This window comes from Macaca fascicularis, chromosome 20, assembly GCF_037993035.2.
Source record: "Macaca fascicularis isolate 582-1 chromosome 20, T2T-MFA8v1.1".
Taxonomy (NCBI): Eukaryota; Metazoa; Chordata; class Mammalia; order Primates; family Cercopithecidae; genus Macaca; species Macaca fascicularis.
The window spans coordinates 74,009,639-74,029,999 of NC_088394.1; the positions used below are offsets into that span (position 1 = coordinate 74,009,639).

The 20,361-nt window shown below is 46.1% G+C and overlaps 1 protein-coding gene across 8 annotated transcripts in view; it reads left to right on the forward strand.

Moving 5' to 3' along the window:
• Positions 1-1,245: 1,245 nt before the first annotated feature.
• WWOX (WW domain containing oxidoreductase) overlaps positions 1,246-20,361 on the forward strand; it is a 1,124,793-nt gene continuing 1,105,677 nt past the window's right edge. For all 8 annotated transcript variants that reach the window (XR_010583895.2, XM_005592616.4, XM_074026754.1 and 5 more), the window contains exons 1-4: positions 1,246-1,474; positions 9,641-9,705; positions 11,008-11,065; positions 14,535-14,713. Coding sequence is in view for 7 of the 8 variants with exons in the window: in XM_005592616.4 (XP_005592673.3) it covers positions 1,368-1,474; positions 9,641-9,705; positions 11,008-11,065; positions 14,535-14,713 (409 nt within the window). In the remaining variant the exon portion in view is untranslated. The remainder of the gene's footprint in view (positions 1,475-9,640; positions 9,706-11,007; positions 11,066-14,534; positions 14,714-20,361) is intronic.

Here is a 20,361-nt window from a genome sequence, read left to right on the forward strand (position 1 = left end):
CTTTCTTTCTTTCTTTCTTTCTTTCTTTCTTTCTTTCTTTTTTCCTTCCTTCCTTCCTTCCTTCCTTCCTTCCTTCCTTCCTTCCTTCCTTCCTTCCTTCCTTCCTTCCTTCCTTCCCTCCCTCCCTCCCTCCTTCCCTCCTTCCCTCCTTCCCTCTCTCTCTCTCTCTCTTTCTCTTTCTCTCTTTCTTTCTCTCTGCAGATTCTGGACCCATTCCAGACTTACTAAAGGAAATTCTGTAAAGGTGAGGCAGTTTTTTAAAGACAGCAGCCCTCTCTGTTGCCCATGCTGGAGTGCAGTGACCCGATCATAGCTTATTGCTGCCTCGACTTCTTGGGCTCACGTGATCCTCCCCCCTCAGCCTCACTGAGTAGCTGGGACTACAGATGTGCACCCACCACACCCGGCAAACTAAAAAAATAATTTTTTTTTTAGTAGAGACAGAGGTCTTGCTATGTTGCCCAGGCTGTTCTCAAACTCCTGGCCTCAAGTGATCCTCCTGCCTCAGCCTCCTAAAGTGTTTGGATTACAGGCATGAGGCACTGAGCCCGGCCTAGCTACTCTTTCTGAGTTGTGCCCGCTACACAAAGGTGTCAGGTACATGAGACGTCTGTGCATTTCTGGCCTGGACTCCATATTAAGTGCTCCGTAAACATCAGTTTCTATTATCAACAGCACCCTGTTTTGGCTGGAAGAACCTTTTCTAAAACAGGAAATCAGGAATCAGCAGTTTTAAGTTTTCCAGGTTATATTTTAACATTGTGTTCATATGCAAAACAAAGTTTGTGAATCAGCACGAATGCTGGCAAGTCCTGGAAAGTTTCTGATCATGGACTTTCACGAGCCCCCAAGGCGAGGAGAGACAGAAACCCAGGACACCCTGGGCGCCGCTTTCCAGTCAGGCGCCACCTGGACTACATTTCCCATATCCAATTGCCAAGCTCCTGCAGGATTGGCCAGAACAACGCGGAAGTGATTACGGGTAGCCCAGCAACGGGCGGAGTCCTGGACCGAAACTGGATGCGCACGCCCCTTCCCTGCGGCGGGGAGGCGGACAAGGCTCCGCTCCATCTCCAGCGCCTCGGAGCGCTCTCCGGTTTTGCTGTCTAGCCCGGCGGCAGCGCGATCTCTTAGGCGCTTTCACCGCCTTCCTCTCCCGGCCCTGCCCCTTTGACGCCGGCAGTTGCGATGTTGCGGAGACTGGATTTCAGCTTCGTGGTCGGCGGAGCGGCCCCTGGAGGGCGCAGTGCGCAGGCGTGAGCGGTCGGGCCCCGACGCGCGCGGGTCTCTTTTGGAGCGGGAGTGAGTTCCTGGGCGAGGGGACCCGGCAGCGATTGATTGGGGGCCAGGTGCCTCCACAGTCAGCCATGGCAGCGCTGCGCTACGCGGGCCTGGACGACACGGACAGTGAGGACGAGCTGCCCCCGGGCTGGGAGGAGAGAACCACCAAGGACGGCTGGGTTTACTACGCCAAGTAAGGGGGCCGCAGTGGGGCCGCGGACGCACCTGGGACCCTGCAATGCCCTCGGACGCCACCAGCGCGGGGAGGGCGCGCACTCCAGCGCAGCGAGTGCGGTGCAAAGTGGAAGTGACTGTTAAGGGCTTCAGGGTGTCAAGGGTCCAGGGTTCCCAGGAGGGGCTGGCCCCCTTGGTGGGCCCTGGGTCCAGCGAGGGTCACCTGGCGGCTTCCCGGCGCGCCCTCTGCTGTTCAGGATGCAGCACTGCGCGGCGCGGCGAGGGCAAAGCGGCCTCATCCCCGCCAAAAAATAAAGACATTTTAAAAAGTGCACGTGCTCAGCTCCCTCCTGCAGGCTCTGGGTTGCAGGGCTAGGAGTTTTGTTTTGTTTTCTCCAAACCGGTATTGCTCAGTCACCCAGGCTGGAGTGCAGTGGTGCCATCATAGCCCACTGCAGCCTCTTACCTGCCGGATTCAGGCAATCCTCTCATCTCAGCCTTCTGAGTGACTGGGACTACAGGCGTGCACTACCATGCCCGACTATTTATTTAAGTATTTGTAGAGACTAGGGTCGCACCATGTTGCCCAGGCTGGTCTCGAACTGCTGGGCTCAAGCAATCCACTTGCCTCAGCCTCCAGAATTGTTGAGATTACAGGCGTGAGCCACTGTGCCCAGCCAGGAGTATTTTTTTTAGCAGAAGTCCTAGATAGCCTCACTATCGTTCCGTGGGAAAGTTTTGTAAACCACAGCAAAGCCTTCATCTTTAACTGTGACCTTGGGCCATTGAAAGAACGTTTAATCTCGGTCTTCTTACCTGTAAAATGGGTTGATGTGAGGGTCAGTTCAGGCACTGTGCATAAAGCACACAGTAGGTACTCTCTGTTACTTAACTGTCTTTCCTGATTGCTTTTCAGATATGACAGTGCGTCTTATATCAGCACCTTAGAATCACGTAGGAAATGTTCTAAATACACGTTTTGGGTCTCCGTAGAGAACCTACTGCAGTAGACTCTCAACCTTGGGAGTCTGTTTTTTAAGTTTTCCAGGTGAGGTGGATTATCACCTGGTTTTGAGAAACATGGATGTAAATCTGATTTTCAGCACCTGGGAAACTTTTTGTAAGTGGCTTTTTCTGGGCCCCACTTCCAGAGGGTTTTTTGTTTGTTTGTTTTTCGTTTCTTTTTTTTTTTTTTTTTTTTTTTTTAAAGACAGAGTCTCGCTTCACGCCCAGACTGGAGTGCAGTGGTGCGATCCCGGCTCACTGCAACCTCTGAATGCCGAGTTCAAGCGATTCTCGTGTCTCAGCCTCCTGAGTAGCTGGGATTACAGGCGCCCACCACCACGCCTGGCTAATTTCGCCCTGTTGGCCAGGCTGGTCTCCAACTCCTGGCCTCAAGTGATCCGCCCACCTCGGCCTCCCAAAGTGTTGTGATTACAGACAGGAGCCACTGCGCCAGCCCAGAGTTTCTGATTTAATTGGTTTGGCCTCTCCCCTCTCCCTTGTTAGATTGTAAAAAAATCTTCCCTTCCAGGTGATTCTAATATATGCAAGGATGTGAACCACTGCTGCCTTTGGTGGCAAGGTAGAAGAAAAACAAAGTTCTGATGAGTTCATTCAAGACACACAGAGGTTTTATGTGCCAGGCGTTTTGCTGGCACTGGTTATACCGAGGCAAGTAAAAACCAGTTGTCATCCTTAGGACCCAGTCTTATTAGGGCACGGTGACATGTGTAGGAGCGTCCCCACACAGTGTGTATACCGGGAAGCAGCGTGTCTGGCATGAGGTGTGTGTAGGTATTAGGGGGGAACGTGAGGGAATATAGTGGCACACTCACAGTAACCTTGACTTCCTGGGCTCAAGCGATCCTCCCGCCTCAGCCTCTTGGGTACCTGGGACCACAGGTGTGTGCCTCCACACCCAGTGATTACATGTTTTGTGGAATTGGGGTCTCATCATGTTGCCCAGGCTGGTTTGAATTCCTGAACTCAAGCCAGCCTCCCTCCTGCGGCTCTGGAATCACAGGCCTGAGGCTCTGTACCAAGCCCAGAGCGGGGTTTTGAGCGCAAGTAGAAGTGGGTGGGGCAGGAGGGCAGTTCAGGTAGAGGGAACAGTGCTGCATGGCCTGTCCAGGGGCCTGTGATCTTTGTGAGGGTCCAGGAATGTGAAGGTTAAGGCAGGGAAGGGAGGACCCAGTTCAAGGAGTTCTGCGCCTCGTGGAGGAGCTTGGGCTCTGTTGGCAGAGCCGGAGAGTGGCGTTTGGCTTGTGACTTCCGGAAGAATTTCTGGCTCTTGGGAATTAAAGGGCCTTTTCCAGCAGCAGCAGAGCTCCATTAGCCTTGGCAGGGTCGAGGCAAGCTCCTGGGCGGGCACTTCCTGTCCCTGTCACCTGTACGTCTGTCGGGAAGGGTTCCTTTTCGTCCTTCAGAGCCGAGCGCACGTGTCACTGCCCAAGAGACCTTCCTGACTCTGGGTGTCCCCTCAACCTTGCACTGGTCACCTTGTTTCTCTGCTTCTTCGTGCTCAGCCTTGGCTGTGTACTCCTCCTCGTTGGCCCCGTCTCCCTTGCCCGGGTTGCAGACATCATGAGGGCAGCTTGTTCATCTGCGCGTCCCCGGTGCTTGGCACCCAGAAGCTGTAAGATGAACCCCTGTGGGATGAGTAAATGAATCATCTCAGGAAGGTCAGCCGCGGGCTTCCGTGGGTGGGTGAGCGGTGCACTGGGCCTCAGAGTACAGAGATGCACATGACCCCCTTCCGGCTTCCTAAGCCCACCTCTGCCTCTGGCTCTGTGGGGCGTCTCCTCCTTTGCCACTCAGCCACAGAGGTGCTTCTGCCTCCCTGCAGGCGTGCCCTGGATCCTGGCGCCAGGGCCCTGGGGCTCCCTTGCTCCCGCTTGCCCTGCGTGCCCCCTGTGCCTGCCTTCCTGCTACTTGGCCTTTCTCCCATCTGCTTTCTTCCTGTGTGTCCCATGGCCAGGGCGCTCGGGTGCGTGCATGGTTTCCAAAAGCTCTTCTTCCAGCCCCCCGACTACTGTCTTAGGTCTCAAGCTGGCCTCTCGGACTCTATTTTTTTTTTTTTAATTTAATTTAAAATTCTGGGACACATGTGCAGGATGTGCCATGGTGGCTTGCTGCACCTGTCAACCCATCACCTAGGCATTCGGCCCCGCATGCATTAGCTATTTATTGTTTACACCAGCTGAGATGCCAGGGCTTGGCTGGCTCCCAGCTGGAGGACTCATCTCTCTGGACCTTCTGTCCATCCCCGCCAGCCCTCAGTTCTCTGGGTGTCAGGGCAGAAAGGCTGAAGTTCTTTGGGTGTTAGGTTAGGATGCCTCTGATGCGTCCCAACCCCACCTTCCCTTGATCTCCCCTGATCTGTGAGCATCCTGGCCCTTTTCTGTTTACATTTTTGTGCTCGTTCCAACCCCTTTTCCTTCCTGACTCTGGAAGTGACACTGGTTTTTCTCTTGGGGTTGGGGAGACTTTGCGGATGTGCTTTCTAGGAGGCTGCTTTTGGAGTCATTTCTTTTCCATACTGTTGCCCCTCGTGTAGCAGGGCCACGGCCAGGGAGAGAGGCTGTAGCTCCCACTGAGACCTCGGGGTCTGGTGGAGCCTGGTCTTGTGTGGCTGCTGTTGGCCTCTCCTGCTTTCCCACCTGCCCCATGGTTCACTTGTATGTCTCAGAGGCACACGCGTCTTAGGGCTCCAAAGCCCACCAGGCTGGGCTCCCAGGGATGGGGTCGGGGGAGGCCAGAGACCTGAGAGTGCTGGTGGGACCTTTCTTCTACCCCTCTCCCCTAACAGTCTCAGAGCAGCCCCTTCGTGGGACATGGGGAGGGAGGGACAAGGTCTCAGTGTCAGAGCCGTCCTTGTTTGCCCTTCCCTGTCCTCCTTATGAAGCTCAGGCCTTTTGGCAGTCAGAGGCCTCCATGTCTCCTGCGTCCACAGGGCTGGCTGTCCTCACCGTCAACTCTAGATCTCCTTGTTAACTTACACTGTGTTCAGAACACAGACACACACCCTGTAGGCGGGATGTGGTGGGAGGCCAAGGTGGGAGGATTGCTTGAGCCCAGAAGCTCGAGGCTGCAGTGGGCTATGGTTGTGTCACTGTACTCTAGCCTGGGCCACAGAATGAGACCCTGTTTAAAAAAAAAATAAATAAATAACAGAAAACACCCGATATGTGGAAGTGTGGTATTCACGTAATATGATGTTCACTTAATTTTGAATCCTTTGGTTTAAGTTTAGGTTACTATTAATCATCTCTTTAAATGGCAAGCTTATTGAAAAAATAAAAAATCAAAATTGCCTTTTATTTAAAGGAGAATAGGAGAACACTTAGGGGACATGTGTTCTAATTTTCTCTTCATTAAAAAGTCATTTAAGGTTATAATTAAAAAGAACACCTTTTAATTAATTTTTATATTTATGAAAAATAAGTCTTCTGCTGAAAGGTACAGTTCTTAGTTCTTCCTGTGTTAACTCTATAACCTCAAGAAGTAGGTGCTGTTATTGTCCCCATCTAAACTGATGAGGAAACTGAGGCATGGGATTAAATGACTTCTTCAAGGGCAGAGTGGCTGGCAAATGGGAGACCCAGAAAACGGGCAGTCAGGCTCCAGAATCTTCACGACCAACCAAATTACTGTCTCTGCTTCAGCTGGTTCTGAGTTCTTCCCTAGGGATGGTTGTGTTCTGCAGGGGACGGTTGGCAGTGTCTGGAGACGCTTTCTGTTGCCACAGCTATGGTACTGGGGTATTGGCATCTGATGGGCAGAGGCCAGTGGTGCCCAAGACAACCCCACAACAGAGAATGATGTGATCTGGGTGCAGTGGCACATGCCTGGATTCCCCACACTTTGGGACGCTGAGGCAGGTGGATCAGTTGAGGTCAGGAGTTCGAGACCTGCCTGGCCAACATGATGAAACCCCATCTCTGCTAAAAATACAAAAATTATCCAGGCATGGTGGCAGGTGCCTGAAATCCTAGCTACTCAGGCTGAGGCAGGAGAATTGCTTGAACTTGGGAGGCAGAGGTTGCGGTGAATTGAGATTGCACCACTGTACTCCAGCCTGGGCGACAGAGTGAGACCGTGTCTCAAAAAAAAAAAAAAAAAAAGATTCAGCCTCAAGTGTCACCAGCAGTGAGGACAAGAAACCCTGGTTTAGGCATGTTCTGTGAAAGTCAAGAACATAGGTTGACAGAGTTTGTTTTGTTTTCTAAACGTCTTTCTGAATAAATAAATAAATATTCTGAGTGAGTTTTGTAGCTCCTTTGGAAAGTATTCATTCTGTATGTTTACATTTGCGCACCTGCTGTGGGCCAGGCATGCAGCTACATGTCTGAGGGCCCAGCTTCACCTACTAAGGGCCGGGAGGCTCTTTCTGCGCCAGCCTGCCTACTGTCAAGGCTCAGCTTCCACTGTTAAGGGTCATTTCATGGATTTTTTTTTTTTTTTTTTTACGTTGAGTCTTGCTTTTCCACCCAGGCTGGACTGCAGTGGTGTGATTTTGGCTCACTGCAACCTCCACTTCCCATGTTCAGGAAATTCTCATGCCTCAGCCACTCAAGTAGCTGCGATTACAGGCGTGTGCTACCATGTCTGTCTAATTTTTGTATTTTTAGTAGAGATGGGCTTTTGCCATGTTGACCAGGCTGTCTTGAAATCCTAGCCTCAAGTGGTCCGTCCGCCTCGGCCTCCCACAATGCTGGGATTACAGGCGTGAGCCACCACGCCCAGCCACTTTGTGGATTGTTGAGGGTAGAGTTTTTTGGAGCCAGGCTTCAAGCGCGTTTGATGTGTGCCTATGAGATGAAGACTACTTTTAATGGCAGGCAAGGAAAATGCAACTCCGTCTCTTAACTTTCTTGAAAAAGCGTGAGACAGCTCTGCAAGGGGCAGGAAGGTTTCGCGTTGTTGCCAATGCTTGGTGTATCTGATTGCTGTTCCCGTCGCTTGGGAAGGAGAAGCAGGAGTTGGTATGCCAGTATTCCCTCTGTGCCAGCGGAGAGTGGATGATCCTTACCAGAGAGTCAGAGCTGCTTTTTTTTTTGAGATGGAGTTTTCTCTTGTTGCCCAGGCTGTAGTGCAATGGCGCGGTCTCCGCCTCCCGAGTGCAAGCGATTCTCCTGCCTCAGCCTACCGAGTAGCTGGGATTACAAGCATGCGCCCCCACACCCGGCTAATTTTGTATTTTTAGTAGAGACACGGTTTCTCCATGTTGGTCAGGCTGATCGTGGACTCTCGACCTTGGGTGATCCGCCTGCCTTACCCTCCCGAAGTGCTGGGATTACAGGCGTGAGTCACCGTACCCGGCCATAGAGCTGCTTTTTTTGCAAGTGCTATGGGATGGTGGTTGATGTACAAAGTAGGAGTTTGTCTTTGCTACTGATACCGTAGCTGGTACAAGGATTTAATTCTCCAAGCACTGTCACAGGTGTCGCGTGTCTCACCTTCTCAGCAGCTCTGTGAGGCGGCAGCGCTGAGGACACTGCCTGGACTCAGCTAGCACGGGTTGCTCAGTCTTTAGCATGCTGAGTGAGGCGTTCCTGCACCATGACAGGGACCCAGCTGCCAAGACTTTGTCAAGACAGACCAGAAGCCAGCAGTTCATAAAAAGACCTTGCCTGCAAGTTGTAGAATTTTTTTTAGAAAATTCATGCTCTCTGTATTTATTTTCTTTAAAGTAATTGACAGGGAAAGAATGTTCATGTCCTATCACCTAGATGTTGCTGATTTAAAAATATAACTGTCTGTGTTGGCTTGAGTAGGTAAACTTTTAGGGAACCCAGGCTACCCTTTGAATGCCTCTTGTAGCACCTGGCTTTTTCCCTGATGAAGTAATTGTATGTTTTCCTGGATTCCTTCTTACCTGGTGACACGTGTTTCTAGTTATTGGCCTACTATTTTAATTATAACTTTGGGTGGTGGTCTGAGATGAAATGTTAAGTTTGACGCAAAAATCAGACTAGTTTATGTAACTGATTTGTTCACAGTAACAGCTTACATTTCCCAGAGCTTTTTGTATGCCAGGTGCTATGCGAAACCCTGGGTATACAATATTGTTACATAGCAGCCCCCAAGATGAGTGCTAGGATTATTTCCATTTTGCAGATGAGGGAATGGGGATTAAGGCATGGGGTCACTTGACCAAAGATGCACAGCGCACAGCTAGGTGACTTATGGGGCTGTCTTACTCCATCTCTTAACTACCTCTTGGGACCAGTTAGGAACCAGTGCTTAATGAAACACTTTGAAGTTACATCTGCAGAAAGAGTAAACATTTTAGCTGGACAAGTGGCTTCTAGTCCCAGCCACTGAAGAGGCTGAAATAGGAGGGTCACTTGAGTCCAGGAGTTCCAGTCCTGCCTGGGCAACATAGTGAGACCCTGATTCTTTAAAAAGAAATACAAATAAATAAGTAAATATTTTAAGAGATTATATACATTAGATATTACGAATTTTGTCACTACATCCTGGAATAAAACTAAAACAAATACAGAGCAAAATGTCTCTAGATTTATTTATTTATTTATTTATTTATTTGAGACAGAGTCTTGCTCTGTCGTCACCAGGCTGGAGTGCAGCGGTGTGATCTAGGCTCACTGCAACCTCTGCCTCCCTGGTTCAAGTGATTCGCCTGCCTCAACCTCCCAAGTAGCTGGGACTACAGGTGTGTGCCACTATGCCCACCTAATTTTTGTATTTTTGGTAGAGATGAGGTTTCACCATGTTGGCCAGGATGGTCTCGATCTCCTGACCTCGTGATCTGCTCCCCTAGGGCTCCCAAAGTGCTGGGATTACAGCGTGAGCCACCGCGCCCAACTGCCTCTAGATACTTTGAGTGATTCAGCAAGCCTCCTAAAGTTGACCCCATAGCTGGGGTCACAGTCCTCTTTCTTCTTCTTCCCTCACTTCCTCCTTATATCTGGCTTCTAAAGGCAGGCTGTCGGGAAATTTCTACAGGGCTGCTGCTGCTTCTAACTTGAGGAATTTGTGATATAAACAGTGACATTTATATTCTGCCCATGCCGTCTCTGAATGTCTGTTTTTATTACTCTTAAGAGAGAGTATTATCTGGGAGAGAAAAAAAGGTAATACAATTGATTACTTTTTAGAAGAGTTAATTTTTATTTATTACTGTGGATTTTTTTTTTTTTTTTTTTTTTTTTAACAGTCACACCGAGGAGAAGACTCAGTGGGAACATCCAAAAACTGGAAAAAGAAAACGAGTGGCAGGAGGTTTGTATGTTGTTGTCAAAGGATCTTGGATTGAAGCATGAAGTAGATGGGGAAAATGTCACCGGCAGAGAGGTGACAGGTTATGGTGTGTTTTTGGGAGGGCTCTCTGGTAGAGAAAACCGAACTCCCATTCTGAGGAGCTTATGGGATTTGGCAGAAGAAGAAGATGAGATCGTAGGGTGGAGTGAGGATGATTTCGTACTGGTCTTAAAGTACCAAAATGGCCGGACATGGTGGCTCATGCCTGTAATCCCAGCACTTTGGGAGGCCGAGGCGGGTGGATCACCTGAGGTCAGGAGTTTGAGACCAGCCTGGCCAATATGTTGAAACCGCATCTCTTCTAAAAATACAAAAATTAGCTGGGTATGGTAGCGCGCACCTGTAATTCCAGCTACTTCGGAGGCTGAGGAATAGGACGCTCTCAAACCCAGGAGGCGGAGGTTTCAGTGAGCCAAGATCATACCACTGCGCTCCAGCCTCAGTGATAGAGTGAGATGCTGTCTGAAAAATAGCAAAAACAACAGAAAACACCATCAAAATAATTGAGGCCTTTGATTCACAGTGTATGATGTTTTCCTGTAGTTACAGTGTTTATAAATTTGTTCTTGGCTGTAGTATGGAATTAAATAGGTAAGTATTTGGGAATTTCGTAAAGATTACCATGACTTCTAGGTGATTCTGAGCTAGTGTGTGATCCACGGAATAGAAGTATAAGAAGGGGCCAAGCAAGGTGACTTGTGCCTATGATCCCAGCAGTTTCAGAGGCAGAGATGGGAGGATCACTTATGCCCGGGAATTTGAGATGAGCCTGGACAACATAGTGAGACCTCGTCTCAAAAAAAAGTATGAGAAAGTTCCTACCCTTAAGAGGTTTAAGGTCTAGTTGAAGTGTCAGTGTGTACACATGAGAAAAAATGGCAGTGCCCTCTAATATCATACGAGGCATCACAAGTCAGCATATGAATGACATTGAGTGCCTGCCCTGCATGTAGATATGTTCTGTGAGCTCTCATTCAAGGGAGACTTCCCATTCATTGGTGCAATCAGTAAGGTTTATAGAGTGAAGAGGCATAAAATAGGTTTTCTTCAAAGCAAGAGGCAAAAATGTGGAGCCCAGGTGGGATTAGGGGCCTTCTGCAGCTGCCACAATTGGAACATGTGACCGAAGCCAGTTGATGTGACAGCTGTTGGGTGGGAGGGACAGGCTTGGGGGCGGAGCCTGGAGGGCTCCTCCCCTTCCTGACCCGGGAACGGTCTTTACTTCTCCCTGGCACCTGTAGACCTGTCTTTCTTGTGTTTCAGATTTGCCATACGGATGGGAACAAGAAACTGATGAGAACGGACAAGTGTTTTTTGTTGAGTAAGTATCTACAAAGAAACCACTCTCAGCTATTTTGCTTTTTAATAGGCATTTTTAATTATAAAACTAATAGTAACTGTAGAAAAATACAAAGTATAATAGTATGAATCTGTCATCTTAGCAGAAGTAACTACTTTTAACATCTCTGGATTTATTCTTCTATTTTCCATGCACATGCGTCCTTAAAAAAAAAGTAAAGAGGCTTGATACAGCGGCTCATGCCTGTAATCCCAGCACTTTGGGAGGCCGAAGTGGATGGATCACGAGGTCAAGAGATCGAGACCATTCTGGCCAACATGGCGAAACCTCATCTCTACTAAAAATACAAAAATTAGCTAGCTGGGTGTGGTGGCACGCGCCTGTAGTCCCACCTACTTGGGAGGGTGAGGCAGGAGAATCACTTGAACCTGGGAGGCAGAGGTTGCAGTGAGTTGAGATTGTGCCACTGCGCTCCAGCCTGGACGACAGGATGAGACTCCATCTCAAAAAAAAAAAAAAAAAGATTGCACTGTGTGGGCTGTTTAGTAACCTGCTTTTTCCACATAATATATTGTGAACATTTTCTTGTATCCTTTTGTGTTTTTCAAAAAGATGCTATTTAGCAGCTCTAGAGTTATTATTTTGTACAGATATAATTTATCAAATTGCCTATTGGACATTAATGCTAAATTCCTTTTATTGAGAACCTATAATTATAAATAATGTGTTGAGTGAACATCCTTATCTGTAAGACTTTTTCACCTCTCTGATTGTGTCTTCAGGATAAATTCCAGTATCACGCAGCAATAGTAACCGCCTGTCCAACATACAGCTGAGCCAGGCCTGATTCTAATCATCTTGTGTCTGTAGCATTAGGTCATTCGATCCCCACGGTGCCCTGAGACGTAGTATTGTTATTATCGCTGGCTTACTGCCAGTGACACAGACTTGAGGGGGTAGGTGACTTGGTAAGGATTCTACAGTAAAGAAGTAGCACAGCCAGGCTTTGAGCCCAGCACCTGCTCCAGGGACTGTATTCTTGACCACTGTAGTTAAGAGGGGAATGAATGTTTCACGACTGCTGACATTTAAATTAGAAGCTTGAATAGTCTTTGACAGGATTAGGATTGGTTGGTTAATAGAAGTTGATTTAAGCAGGATTTTTTGTTTTTTTGAGTTATGAATGTAACATAAACGTTTTAGTGTTTTGATTCAAGTACACCAACATTTAGGGGTTGGGCCAGCCCTGCTCTTTGAGTTTGAGTTCGCTGCAAGGATCCAGTGTTGTCTTCCTTCCCCAAGCACACCTGTAACATAACATCTACAATTTCTACTTTCACCTTAGGGTTGAGCAAACACAGTATTTTCAAAGAATCTGATTGCTACATCATCTGGGACTTTTATGGTTTTTTCCTAGCATTTTCACTGCAGTTGATTAAACCACAAATTTTTTTTAGCTGCTTGTCTTTGAGGCTCTCCAAAGCATTCAACCACATTTTCATAGATAACCAGTGACACTGTTTTTCACCTCCCATGTTATCAGTTCCTGTAATGCTAGCTTGCTAAATAATGTAGTTACAGTAACAAGTTCAAATGACATACGTGTTTTTTGAGCAAACCTGGTGAACTTTTGGTGCACAACTAATATTGAGAGCAAATGGGCCAAGGCTTGCTTGAGAGAAGTCTCTCAGGCCGCCATAGGCAGCCCCAGGACAAGGCTGCCTAGCAGTTGGATAGGTGGGAGTGCCTGTTATTTGTTAAAAGGCTTTTCCCCTAACTTGTGAAAGTTTTTTCCCCCTCAGTTAATTGAGGATATCAACGCATTGGTTATATGTTGGAAACGTTTTTTTTTCCCAAGCTTTCTTTTGTGTGTGTGTGTGTGTGTGTGTTTTGTTTTTTTTTGTTTTCAAACTGGGTCTTGCTGTGTTATCCAGGGCTGACGTACAGTGACAGTAACAGCTTGCTGCGGCCTCAACCTCCTGGACTCAAGTGAGCCTCCTGCCTCAGCCTCCTGAGGAGGCCCATACCACTGTGCCCAACTAATTTTTAAATACCTTTTTTTGTAGAGACTGAGGCTCAGTATGTTGCCTAGGCTGGTCTTGAACTTCTGGCCTCCAGTGATCCTCCTGCTTTGACTTCTCAAAGCATTGGGATTACAGGCATGAGCCACCACACCTGGCCGAATGTCTTAAATTATGTAGTCAGATCAGTTTTCTCCTGTGCGCTGTGTGCCTTTGCGTTCACGCTTGGAAAGTTACTCCCTGAAATGGGTATTAATCAACCAAGAGCAGCAGTTCTCAGGCATGGTTCCTGGACCAGCAGCATTAATATCACCTGGGAATTCATTAAAAATGTACCTTCCCGGGCCCCCACCCCAGACCTACTGAACCAGCACTGGGGTGGGGCTGGCAGTCTGCGCTCTAATAAGGCCTTCAGGGGATTCTGATGCTCCCTAGCTTGAGAGCCACCTCGCTAGAGCAGGGGCTGTCTACTTTGTCAGTAAAGGGCTAGATAATATGTTTTAGGATTTGGAGGCCATAGGGTTTCTGTTGCAGTGATTCAACTCTGCCTTTGTATTGCTAAAGCAGCTATACACAATATACCAGTGATGGCCATTGTTGTGTTCCAATAAAACTTTATTTACAAAAACAGGCAGTGGGCCAGATTTGGCCAGCTTCTGGTCTAATCTAGAGGAGTAAGCAAGGGCTCACGTGATCATCCTCCCACCTCAGCCTCCCGAGTAGCTGGGACTACAGGCATGTGCTGTCACACTCAAAATTTTGTTTAGTTTTTGTAGAGACGAAGTCTCACTATGTTGCCCAGGCTGGTCTTGAACTCCAGGGCTCAAGTGATTCTCTTGCCTTGGCCTCCCAAATTGCTGAGATTACAGGTGTGAGCCACTGTGCCCAGCCTCCAGTATATTTTAATACTGTTTCTACAAGATTTAAATCAGTTCCAAATCAAAATGAGTGCTCGTAGAAGGTATGAGTGCAGAGCCTTCAAATGAAAATCGTTAGAATTTTATTAGTCAGCAGGTTTCTTATTTACAACTAAGACTTCCATTTTGAGTTTTCTACTTCTCTACGTCTTTAGGCCCTTGCACAGGGCTGAGAGATTTAATTGAAATCTACTGAAAAGAGTGGCTGGCAGATCTTAACAGCTGCATTTACATGAATTTGATAAAAACCCAAAGCCTTCTCAAGAAGCCTTTTTTGAGATCTAAGGATACATGGCAATAGTTATTGTATGTTACAGCATATGTTCTAGGCAGTTCTGAAGGAAAGGATTTGATGACTATGTTTTTTGGCAGAAATGTGATCCTTCTGGAGGCCGGAAGTTATTTTCAGTGGGCCCCAGTTCTTTTCAGGTTTAAGGAATAAGCGTTTTGGGCTATGAAAACTGGGGTTTGCCTAAAGTGTAAGATTGTGTTATATTTATAAATGCCTGTGTTCGTTGCTGTGGGTTCACTGCTTGCTCCTTTTCTGGGCAGCCATATCAACAAAAGAACCACCTACGTAGACCCAAGACTGGCATTTACAGTGGATGATAATCCAACAAAGCCAACCACCCAGCAGAGATACGACGGCAGCACCACTGCCATGGAAATTCTCCAGGGCCGGGATTTCACTGGCAAAGTGGTTGTGGTCACTGGAGCTAATTCAGGAATAGGTAGGCTGTTCACTTATTTATTTATCTTTGGGACTGCTATAATGAAATCCACTTAGATCTCACTATAATGGAATTTTGTATAGTGGTTCTCTGATTTAAACATGAGTTTTATCCTTTTCAGCTATCATTTCATTAACATCACCACCTCTTTTTAAATGCTAATGTTGTCGTGGAAGCCTGTGTAGGGGCTGACCTTGAAGTCTCCCAAAGCTGAACACTCAGCAAAAGACTGTGGCTATTTTGGTATTCAGGGATAAGAGACAACAGGCTCCGTCTAAGAGTTTTTGACCTGGTCTGCATGGTGTACGGGCATATTCCAATTACCTGAGTTATTCAAACCAAAATTGATTGGTAATAGAATACGGGGAACAACAAGGTATTATGTCTTTGGAACAAAGGATACTACAGGTTTCGACTGGTCACTGAGCATATCATTTTCTTTGGGCACAGGATCTTATTTCTCTATAAAATTGGAGAATGAGTTCCTGTCTTCACCTCTAAATTAACCCTCTTAATTGCCAGTGTTTACCCACAGGGGCCATCATGGGTAGATGGCTTGAGAGGGTATCCTAGCTTCGATATGATGGGCTGTTACGGAGACAGGAGCAAGGCAGAAGCAAACCATAACTCTTCATAGATTTTTATTCTGCTTTTTGCTTTGGTCTATTTACATAAGTATCTGAATCAGTGAGAACCACCTGCTTTGAGTTTAGATACGTATCTTCAGATTTGTCGACATAGAAAACATTGCATTTGGCTGTCTTCTGTCAAGTTCTCTCTGTCCTTTTGGTCCCTCCCAGCCCCCACACTGCCCCCTTGATGGTCTCCTCTACTCATTTGTTTGTTAATTTTGTTTTTATTTTTGTTTTCTGTGGGTATATAAAGGTGTCGATATTTATGGGGTTCATGAGATGTTTTGATACAGGGATGCAATGTGAAATAATCACATCATGGAGAATGGGGTATCCATCCCCTCAATAATTTATCCTTTGAGTTATAAACAATTCAGTTATACCCTTTCAGATATTTTAAAATGTACAATTAAGTTATTATTAACTATAGTCATCTTGTTGTGCTGTCAAATAGGTCTTATTCTTTCCTTTTTTGTACCCGTTAACCATTTGTACTTCTTTCTTAATTTTGAACAATTCCTTGAAGCTCTAGAAATACTTTCTGGCGTGATTAGGGAAGCACAGGAGGTAAAAATACATTGTTCAAGGGTCAATGATTGTGTTGTACAAGGTCTGAAATCTAACAGGCTGCCATCCGAGCGGAGAATTTTTGACTGTACTTGCCTACGAAGGTAAAGAAGCAAATGGGAATTTTTTTAAGAATTGAAAGGAATTTATTTAAAGTCAACTCTCATACCTCATCCTGGGCTCCAAATATGTTCAGTCCCTGCATTGGAGTAAATTTTATATAATTGTCATTGAAGTCAAAACTGATGGTGTAATATTAAAAACAATGGCTGCATCCCCAATCCAAGAAGCAATACATTTTGTTGATTGTATTAACTACTGTTATGGTGAATGTGTGGACCCATACACTTGTGGAATAATTAAGAAAAAAGAACTTAAGGACTTAAAAATGTCTCTTTTAAAAATTTAACAAGTTAACTGGAGACTTTAAAGATCTTATTCTCTTAATCTTTTAGCTAGATTGTTTTTCTCTAATGAGTAAGATAGGTGACCACTGATTATGTTTTGTGTTAAGTGTTCCAACTGCTCCATGTGACATTACGTAGCAGACTCTCGAATAGAGCTAATGCTCTTTCAAAGATTTGCAACAGCACACCTACGACATTGTAATCCAGGACTGATAGTGTGGGTTCAGAATATTAAAAGGGTGATATCTAGTTAGATACATAAGTCTTGATGGGGAGGAGGAGATTCTGAAGCATTGGGAGTAAGTTTGTGGTTGTCGAGAATGGCCCTCACATGTTGGAGTAAAGCCAAAAACTCTTTGTGCCTCTTCACAGCTCCCACTTCCCCCTAAGACTCTTCCTTCCCGATACCTGTGGTTCATTTTACGGACACTGCAGGAGGTGTCTGCGGTCCAGTTGGAGGTTGTGGCACATTGTAATGCTCAGGACGGCACAGATGTCGCACAAAGTCTTAGGGAGACCAGGCTTTCCTATTCAAGTGCCCACAGCTCCTTCCCCAGCTGTCACCTTCCACAGGAATGGCCTTTAACTGTCACCTCACCCCATTCCCCTCCACTCTTGGGAAGCATACATCTAGGTGAGTGGTGAACGTTTTTATTCTGAATTTTTGAAATAATATCGTACTGCAAGTTCCATGCAATCAAAAACTCACAAATCACTTTCACCCTGCAGCAGTGGTATCAGGCCTGAAGAAAGGAAGAGGCTGCAGAGAGGCACATGGCTTTGCTAAGTTAGCTTTTATATCTTGTGCGGCTGCCTTAGAAAGTGTCCTTGCCCAAGTAGGCTGTGGCTTCTAGATAAAGTCCTTCTGCTAAGCTATGAAACACGCCAATTTATAAATTGCTCTCACTACTTCAGTTCCGCTTATTTCAAATGAAATAGCTGAATGCTGAGTGAATGGATTGGGCATCTTTACTTCCAAGACTTCTGGGGCATTCAGGAGTCATCTTCTGTCTAAACTGTAATGGTGCTGGTGGTGGTCCCTTTCCTTTGCCCACTCAAGGGAGCCTGTTTTCTTTGGATAAACTGTGGAATCTTTAACCTTGTGAATGTACGTTTTCTCTAAGGCAGAGTGGGCTGAAACAAAACATAACAGGATTTATTTTGGAAGCGGTGACTCCGTAATAAAAACATAGATACCTAATTTGCCTTACAAAAGCCGATTTACAAATCTAGTATTTCCAGTGGTTCTTGCTTTCTTTTTTTTTTAATGCCCCACGTGACACTGCTTTGTTGGAATTGCCATTGGCGAGGATCTCACTGATATGGAAGGGGACATCCCTCCCTTGCCAGATTTCAGGGTTGCACTGGAGCTGCGCCCCCTTTGAAGTGGCCTCTGAGCAGACTCTGTCTTATATCATTTTCCTCTCGCAGTTGTAAGTGATACGGAGCTGTATTTTGAGTTTTTGATAGTGATATTACTAAGGCAATTGGAGGGATTCTTAATTCATCTAAAAAATCAGTGATTCTGACAGATAAAAGGATTTGGAGGAAATGTCAGAATAAAGCATTTTGGGTTCATGAAGTCCTTGGTGTTATAATTAAGGTTTATAGGCAGGTATTACTGCTGTTGACTGGATTCAGCTGTCTAGATTGGGGATGAACAAACTACGATCTCTGGGCTAACTCTGACCCACTGCCTGACTTTGTAAGTAAAATTTTTTTGGAACACAGCCATGCCCATTTATTCCCATTCCTATAGTGTTGAACTACTGTTTGTGTGTATTCAGTTATTCCAAAATAATATGGCCGTTTGCATGTTACCAGAAGAGTCGCCCAATTATGGCAGAGATCTTATGGCTCGCAAAACTGTGAATATTTACTCTTTGGTCTTTCCCAGAAAACAAGTGCTGACTCCTGTATTAGATAATCCAGTTCATTCAAAGTGATATCACCCCAACAGTCTGTAAATGAGCCACAGCTTATATGAAATTTAGGCACATGGGATGCCCCAGGCTACATGAAGACTGTGGCAGCACATTGTATGTAACTGCTGGGGACGTTGCACCAGTGTCCTGTACCTCCTGTGCCCCTTGCCTCAAACCCCCTTGTTTTTTGGGAGCTGCAGCTTTTTTTAGGGAGTTGCAAGGATTAGAATGTTGCCTCCTCAGAAACTAACACTCTTCTCTCCTTGACCTTTGTTTAACCAGCTTTCTGAACCTGAAGAACTTTGTAGATTGAAAGCTGTAGCTTGTGGACCTCTCTCTGTGGAGATCAGCATCTCAGTATCCAGGGGGAAGGCACCTCTTCACCCAGAGCTTCCGCTAGCAGATCAAGAGGCCCGGAACCCCGCAGTCCTGAATGCTAACCAGTAGAGACAAGGGAGGAATTCATTTCTCTTTGTGTTCAACATAGACTGAGCAGGAAGGGCCAGGTGTTTTACAGCTCTTTGGAGTTAGCAGCTTGATGGCTCTGATTTGGTAAAAGCAACGGAAATGCCTTCAGCACGGTGAACATTACATGCAAATGCTGGGAAGTGTTAGGAAAGGGAATTTTTTTAGGCGAGGGAGTTTCCCATTGAGGAAGGTCCCCGCTTCGTTTTTAGACACAGCCCATTAGTCAGCTAATTTGGCCATGCATATAAATACTTTAGTATAAAATGCTGCCCCCTGCTACCTGCAGGCTGACATGTTGCTCATCAAAGGCAGGATCCTTCTAATGAGGGATTAGTTGGATGCCTAAATGTGGGACCACCTACTCTGTTCATTGTCTTAATTAGCTAGATGTTTGTTGGAACTCATGCAAATTATTTTCTGTAAGCAGACAGGTTTATTATCATATTTAAGGAGTGACATCCAGGGTTTGTCAGACACCCATTAAATTTTTTTTTTTTTTTGATATTTGAGATGGGGTCTCACTATGTTGCCCAGGTGTTGGTCTCGAACTCCTGGGTTCAAGTGATCCTCCCACGTCAGCCTCCCAAAGTACTGAGATTACTGGTGTGAGCCATTGTGCCCAGATGCTATTAACAAGTATGAACAAATTAGATATTTTCTGTCTAATCTTCTGTGGTAATGATGATAAAACTTCTTAACTTTCAATCCTAAACCAGCAGTGGCTAAAACTTGATTTTTAAAATTTTTTTCAGAGTTTGGTCTAGATGAAAAGTTTCTTTCACTTTGCGAACCTTTCGAACGCTGGGCTGCATCATATGTTGTGACTCTAGAGCTAGAATAGCCTAGCTTGGTTTCAATTTTTTTTTTTTTTTTTTGAGAGGGAGTCTCGCGCTGTCGCCCAGGCTGTAGTGCAGTGGCCGAATCTCAGCTCACTGCAAACTCCGCCTCCCGGGTTTGCGCCATTCTCCTGCCTCAGCCTCCCGAGTAGCTGGGACTACAGGCGCCCGCCACCTCGCCCGGCTATTTTTTTGTATTTTTTAGTAGAGACGGGGTTTCACTGTGTTAGCCAGGATGGTCTCGATCTCCTGACCTCGTGATCCGCCCGTCTCGGCCTCCCAAAGTGCTGGGATTACAGGCTTGAGCCACCGCGCCCGGCCGGTTTCAATTTTTGAACCAAAGGACCCATTAACAGAAACAAAACTTTTTTTTCCTCCAAACAAATACAAGCTGGCCACGTTGGTAAATACCAGTGAAATATATTTTGGGACCGACACTTGAATTTTCTGTTGGTATTTATGTCACAAAATCACCTCTCTAAGGTTTATTACGTGGACCTATACATATGCCTAGTTACATATCAAAATGTATATATTTTGGGGTATAAAAAGTACGTGCTCAAGGTATCGCTCACTCCCCAATTTGTTTTCCTTGAAACAAAATGAAGGTATAAAAATTTCATGCAGGGAATCCCAAAATGTAATTATAGTGTAATGTTGAAATTGATTGTCTTAGCTTACAGAGCCTACTTTTTAAAACTTAGGGTCTTGTTTCTAAATCATGTGTTGACATTACAGTGTGAACTGTAGTTGCCGTACTCTTTGATCCTACAAATCTTCACTATGATGAATTCATATCTGGTGCACATTCTA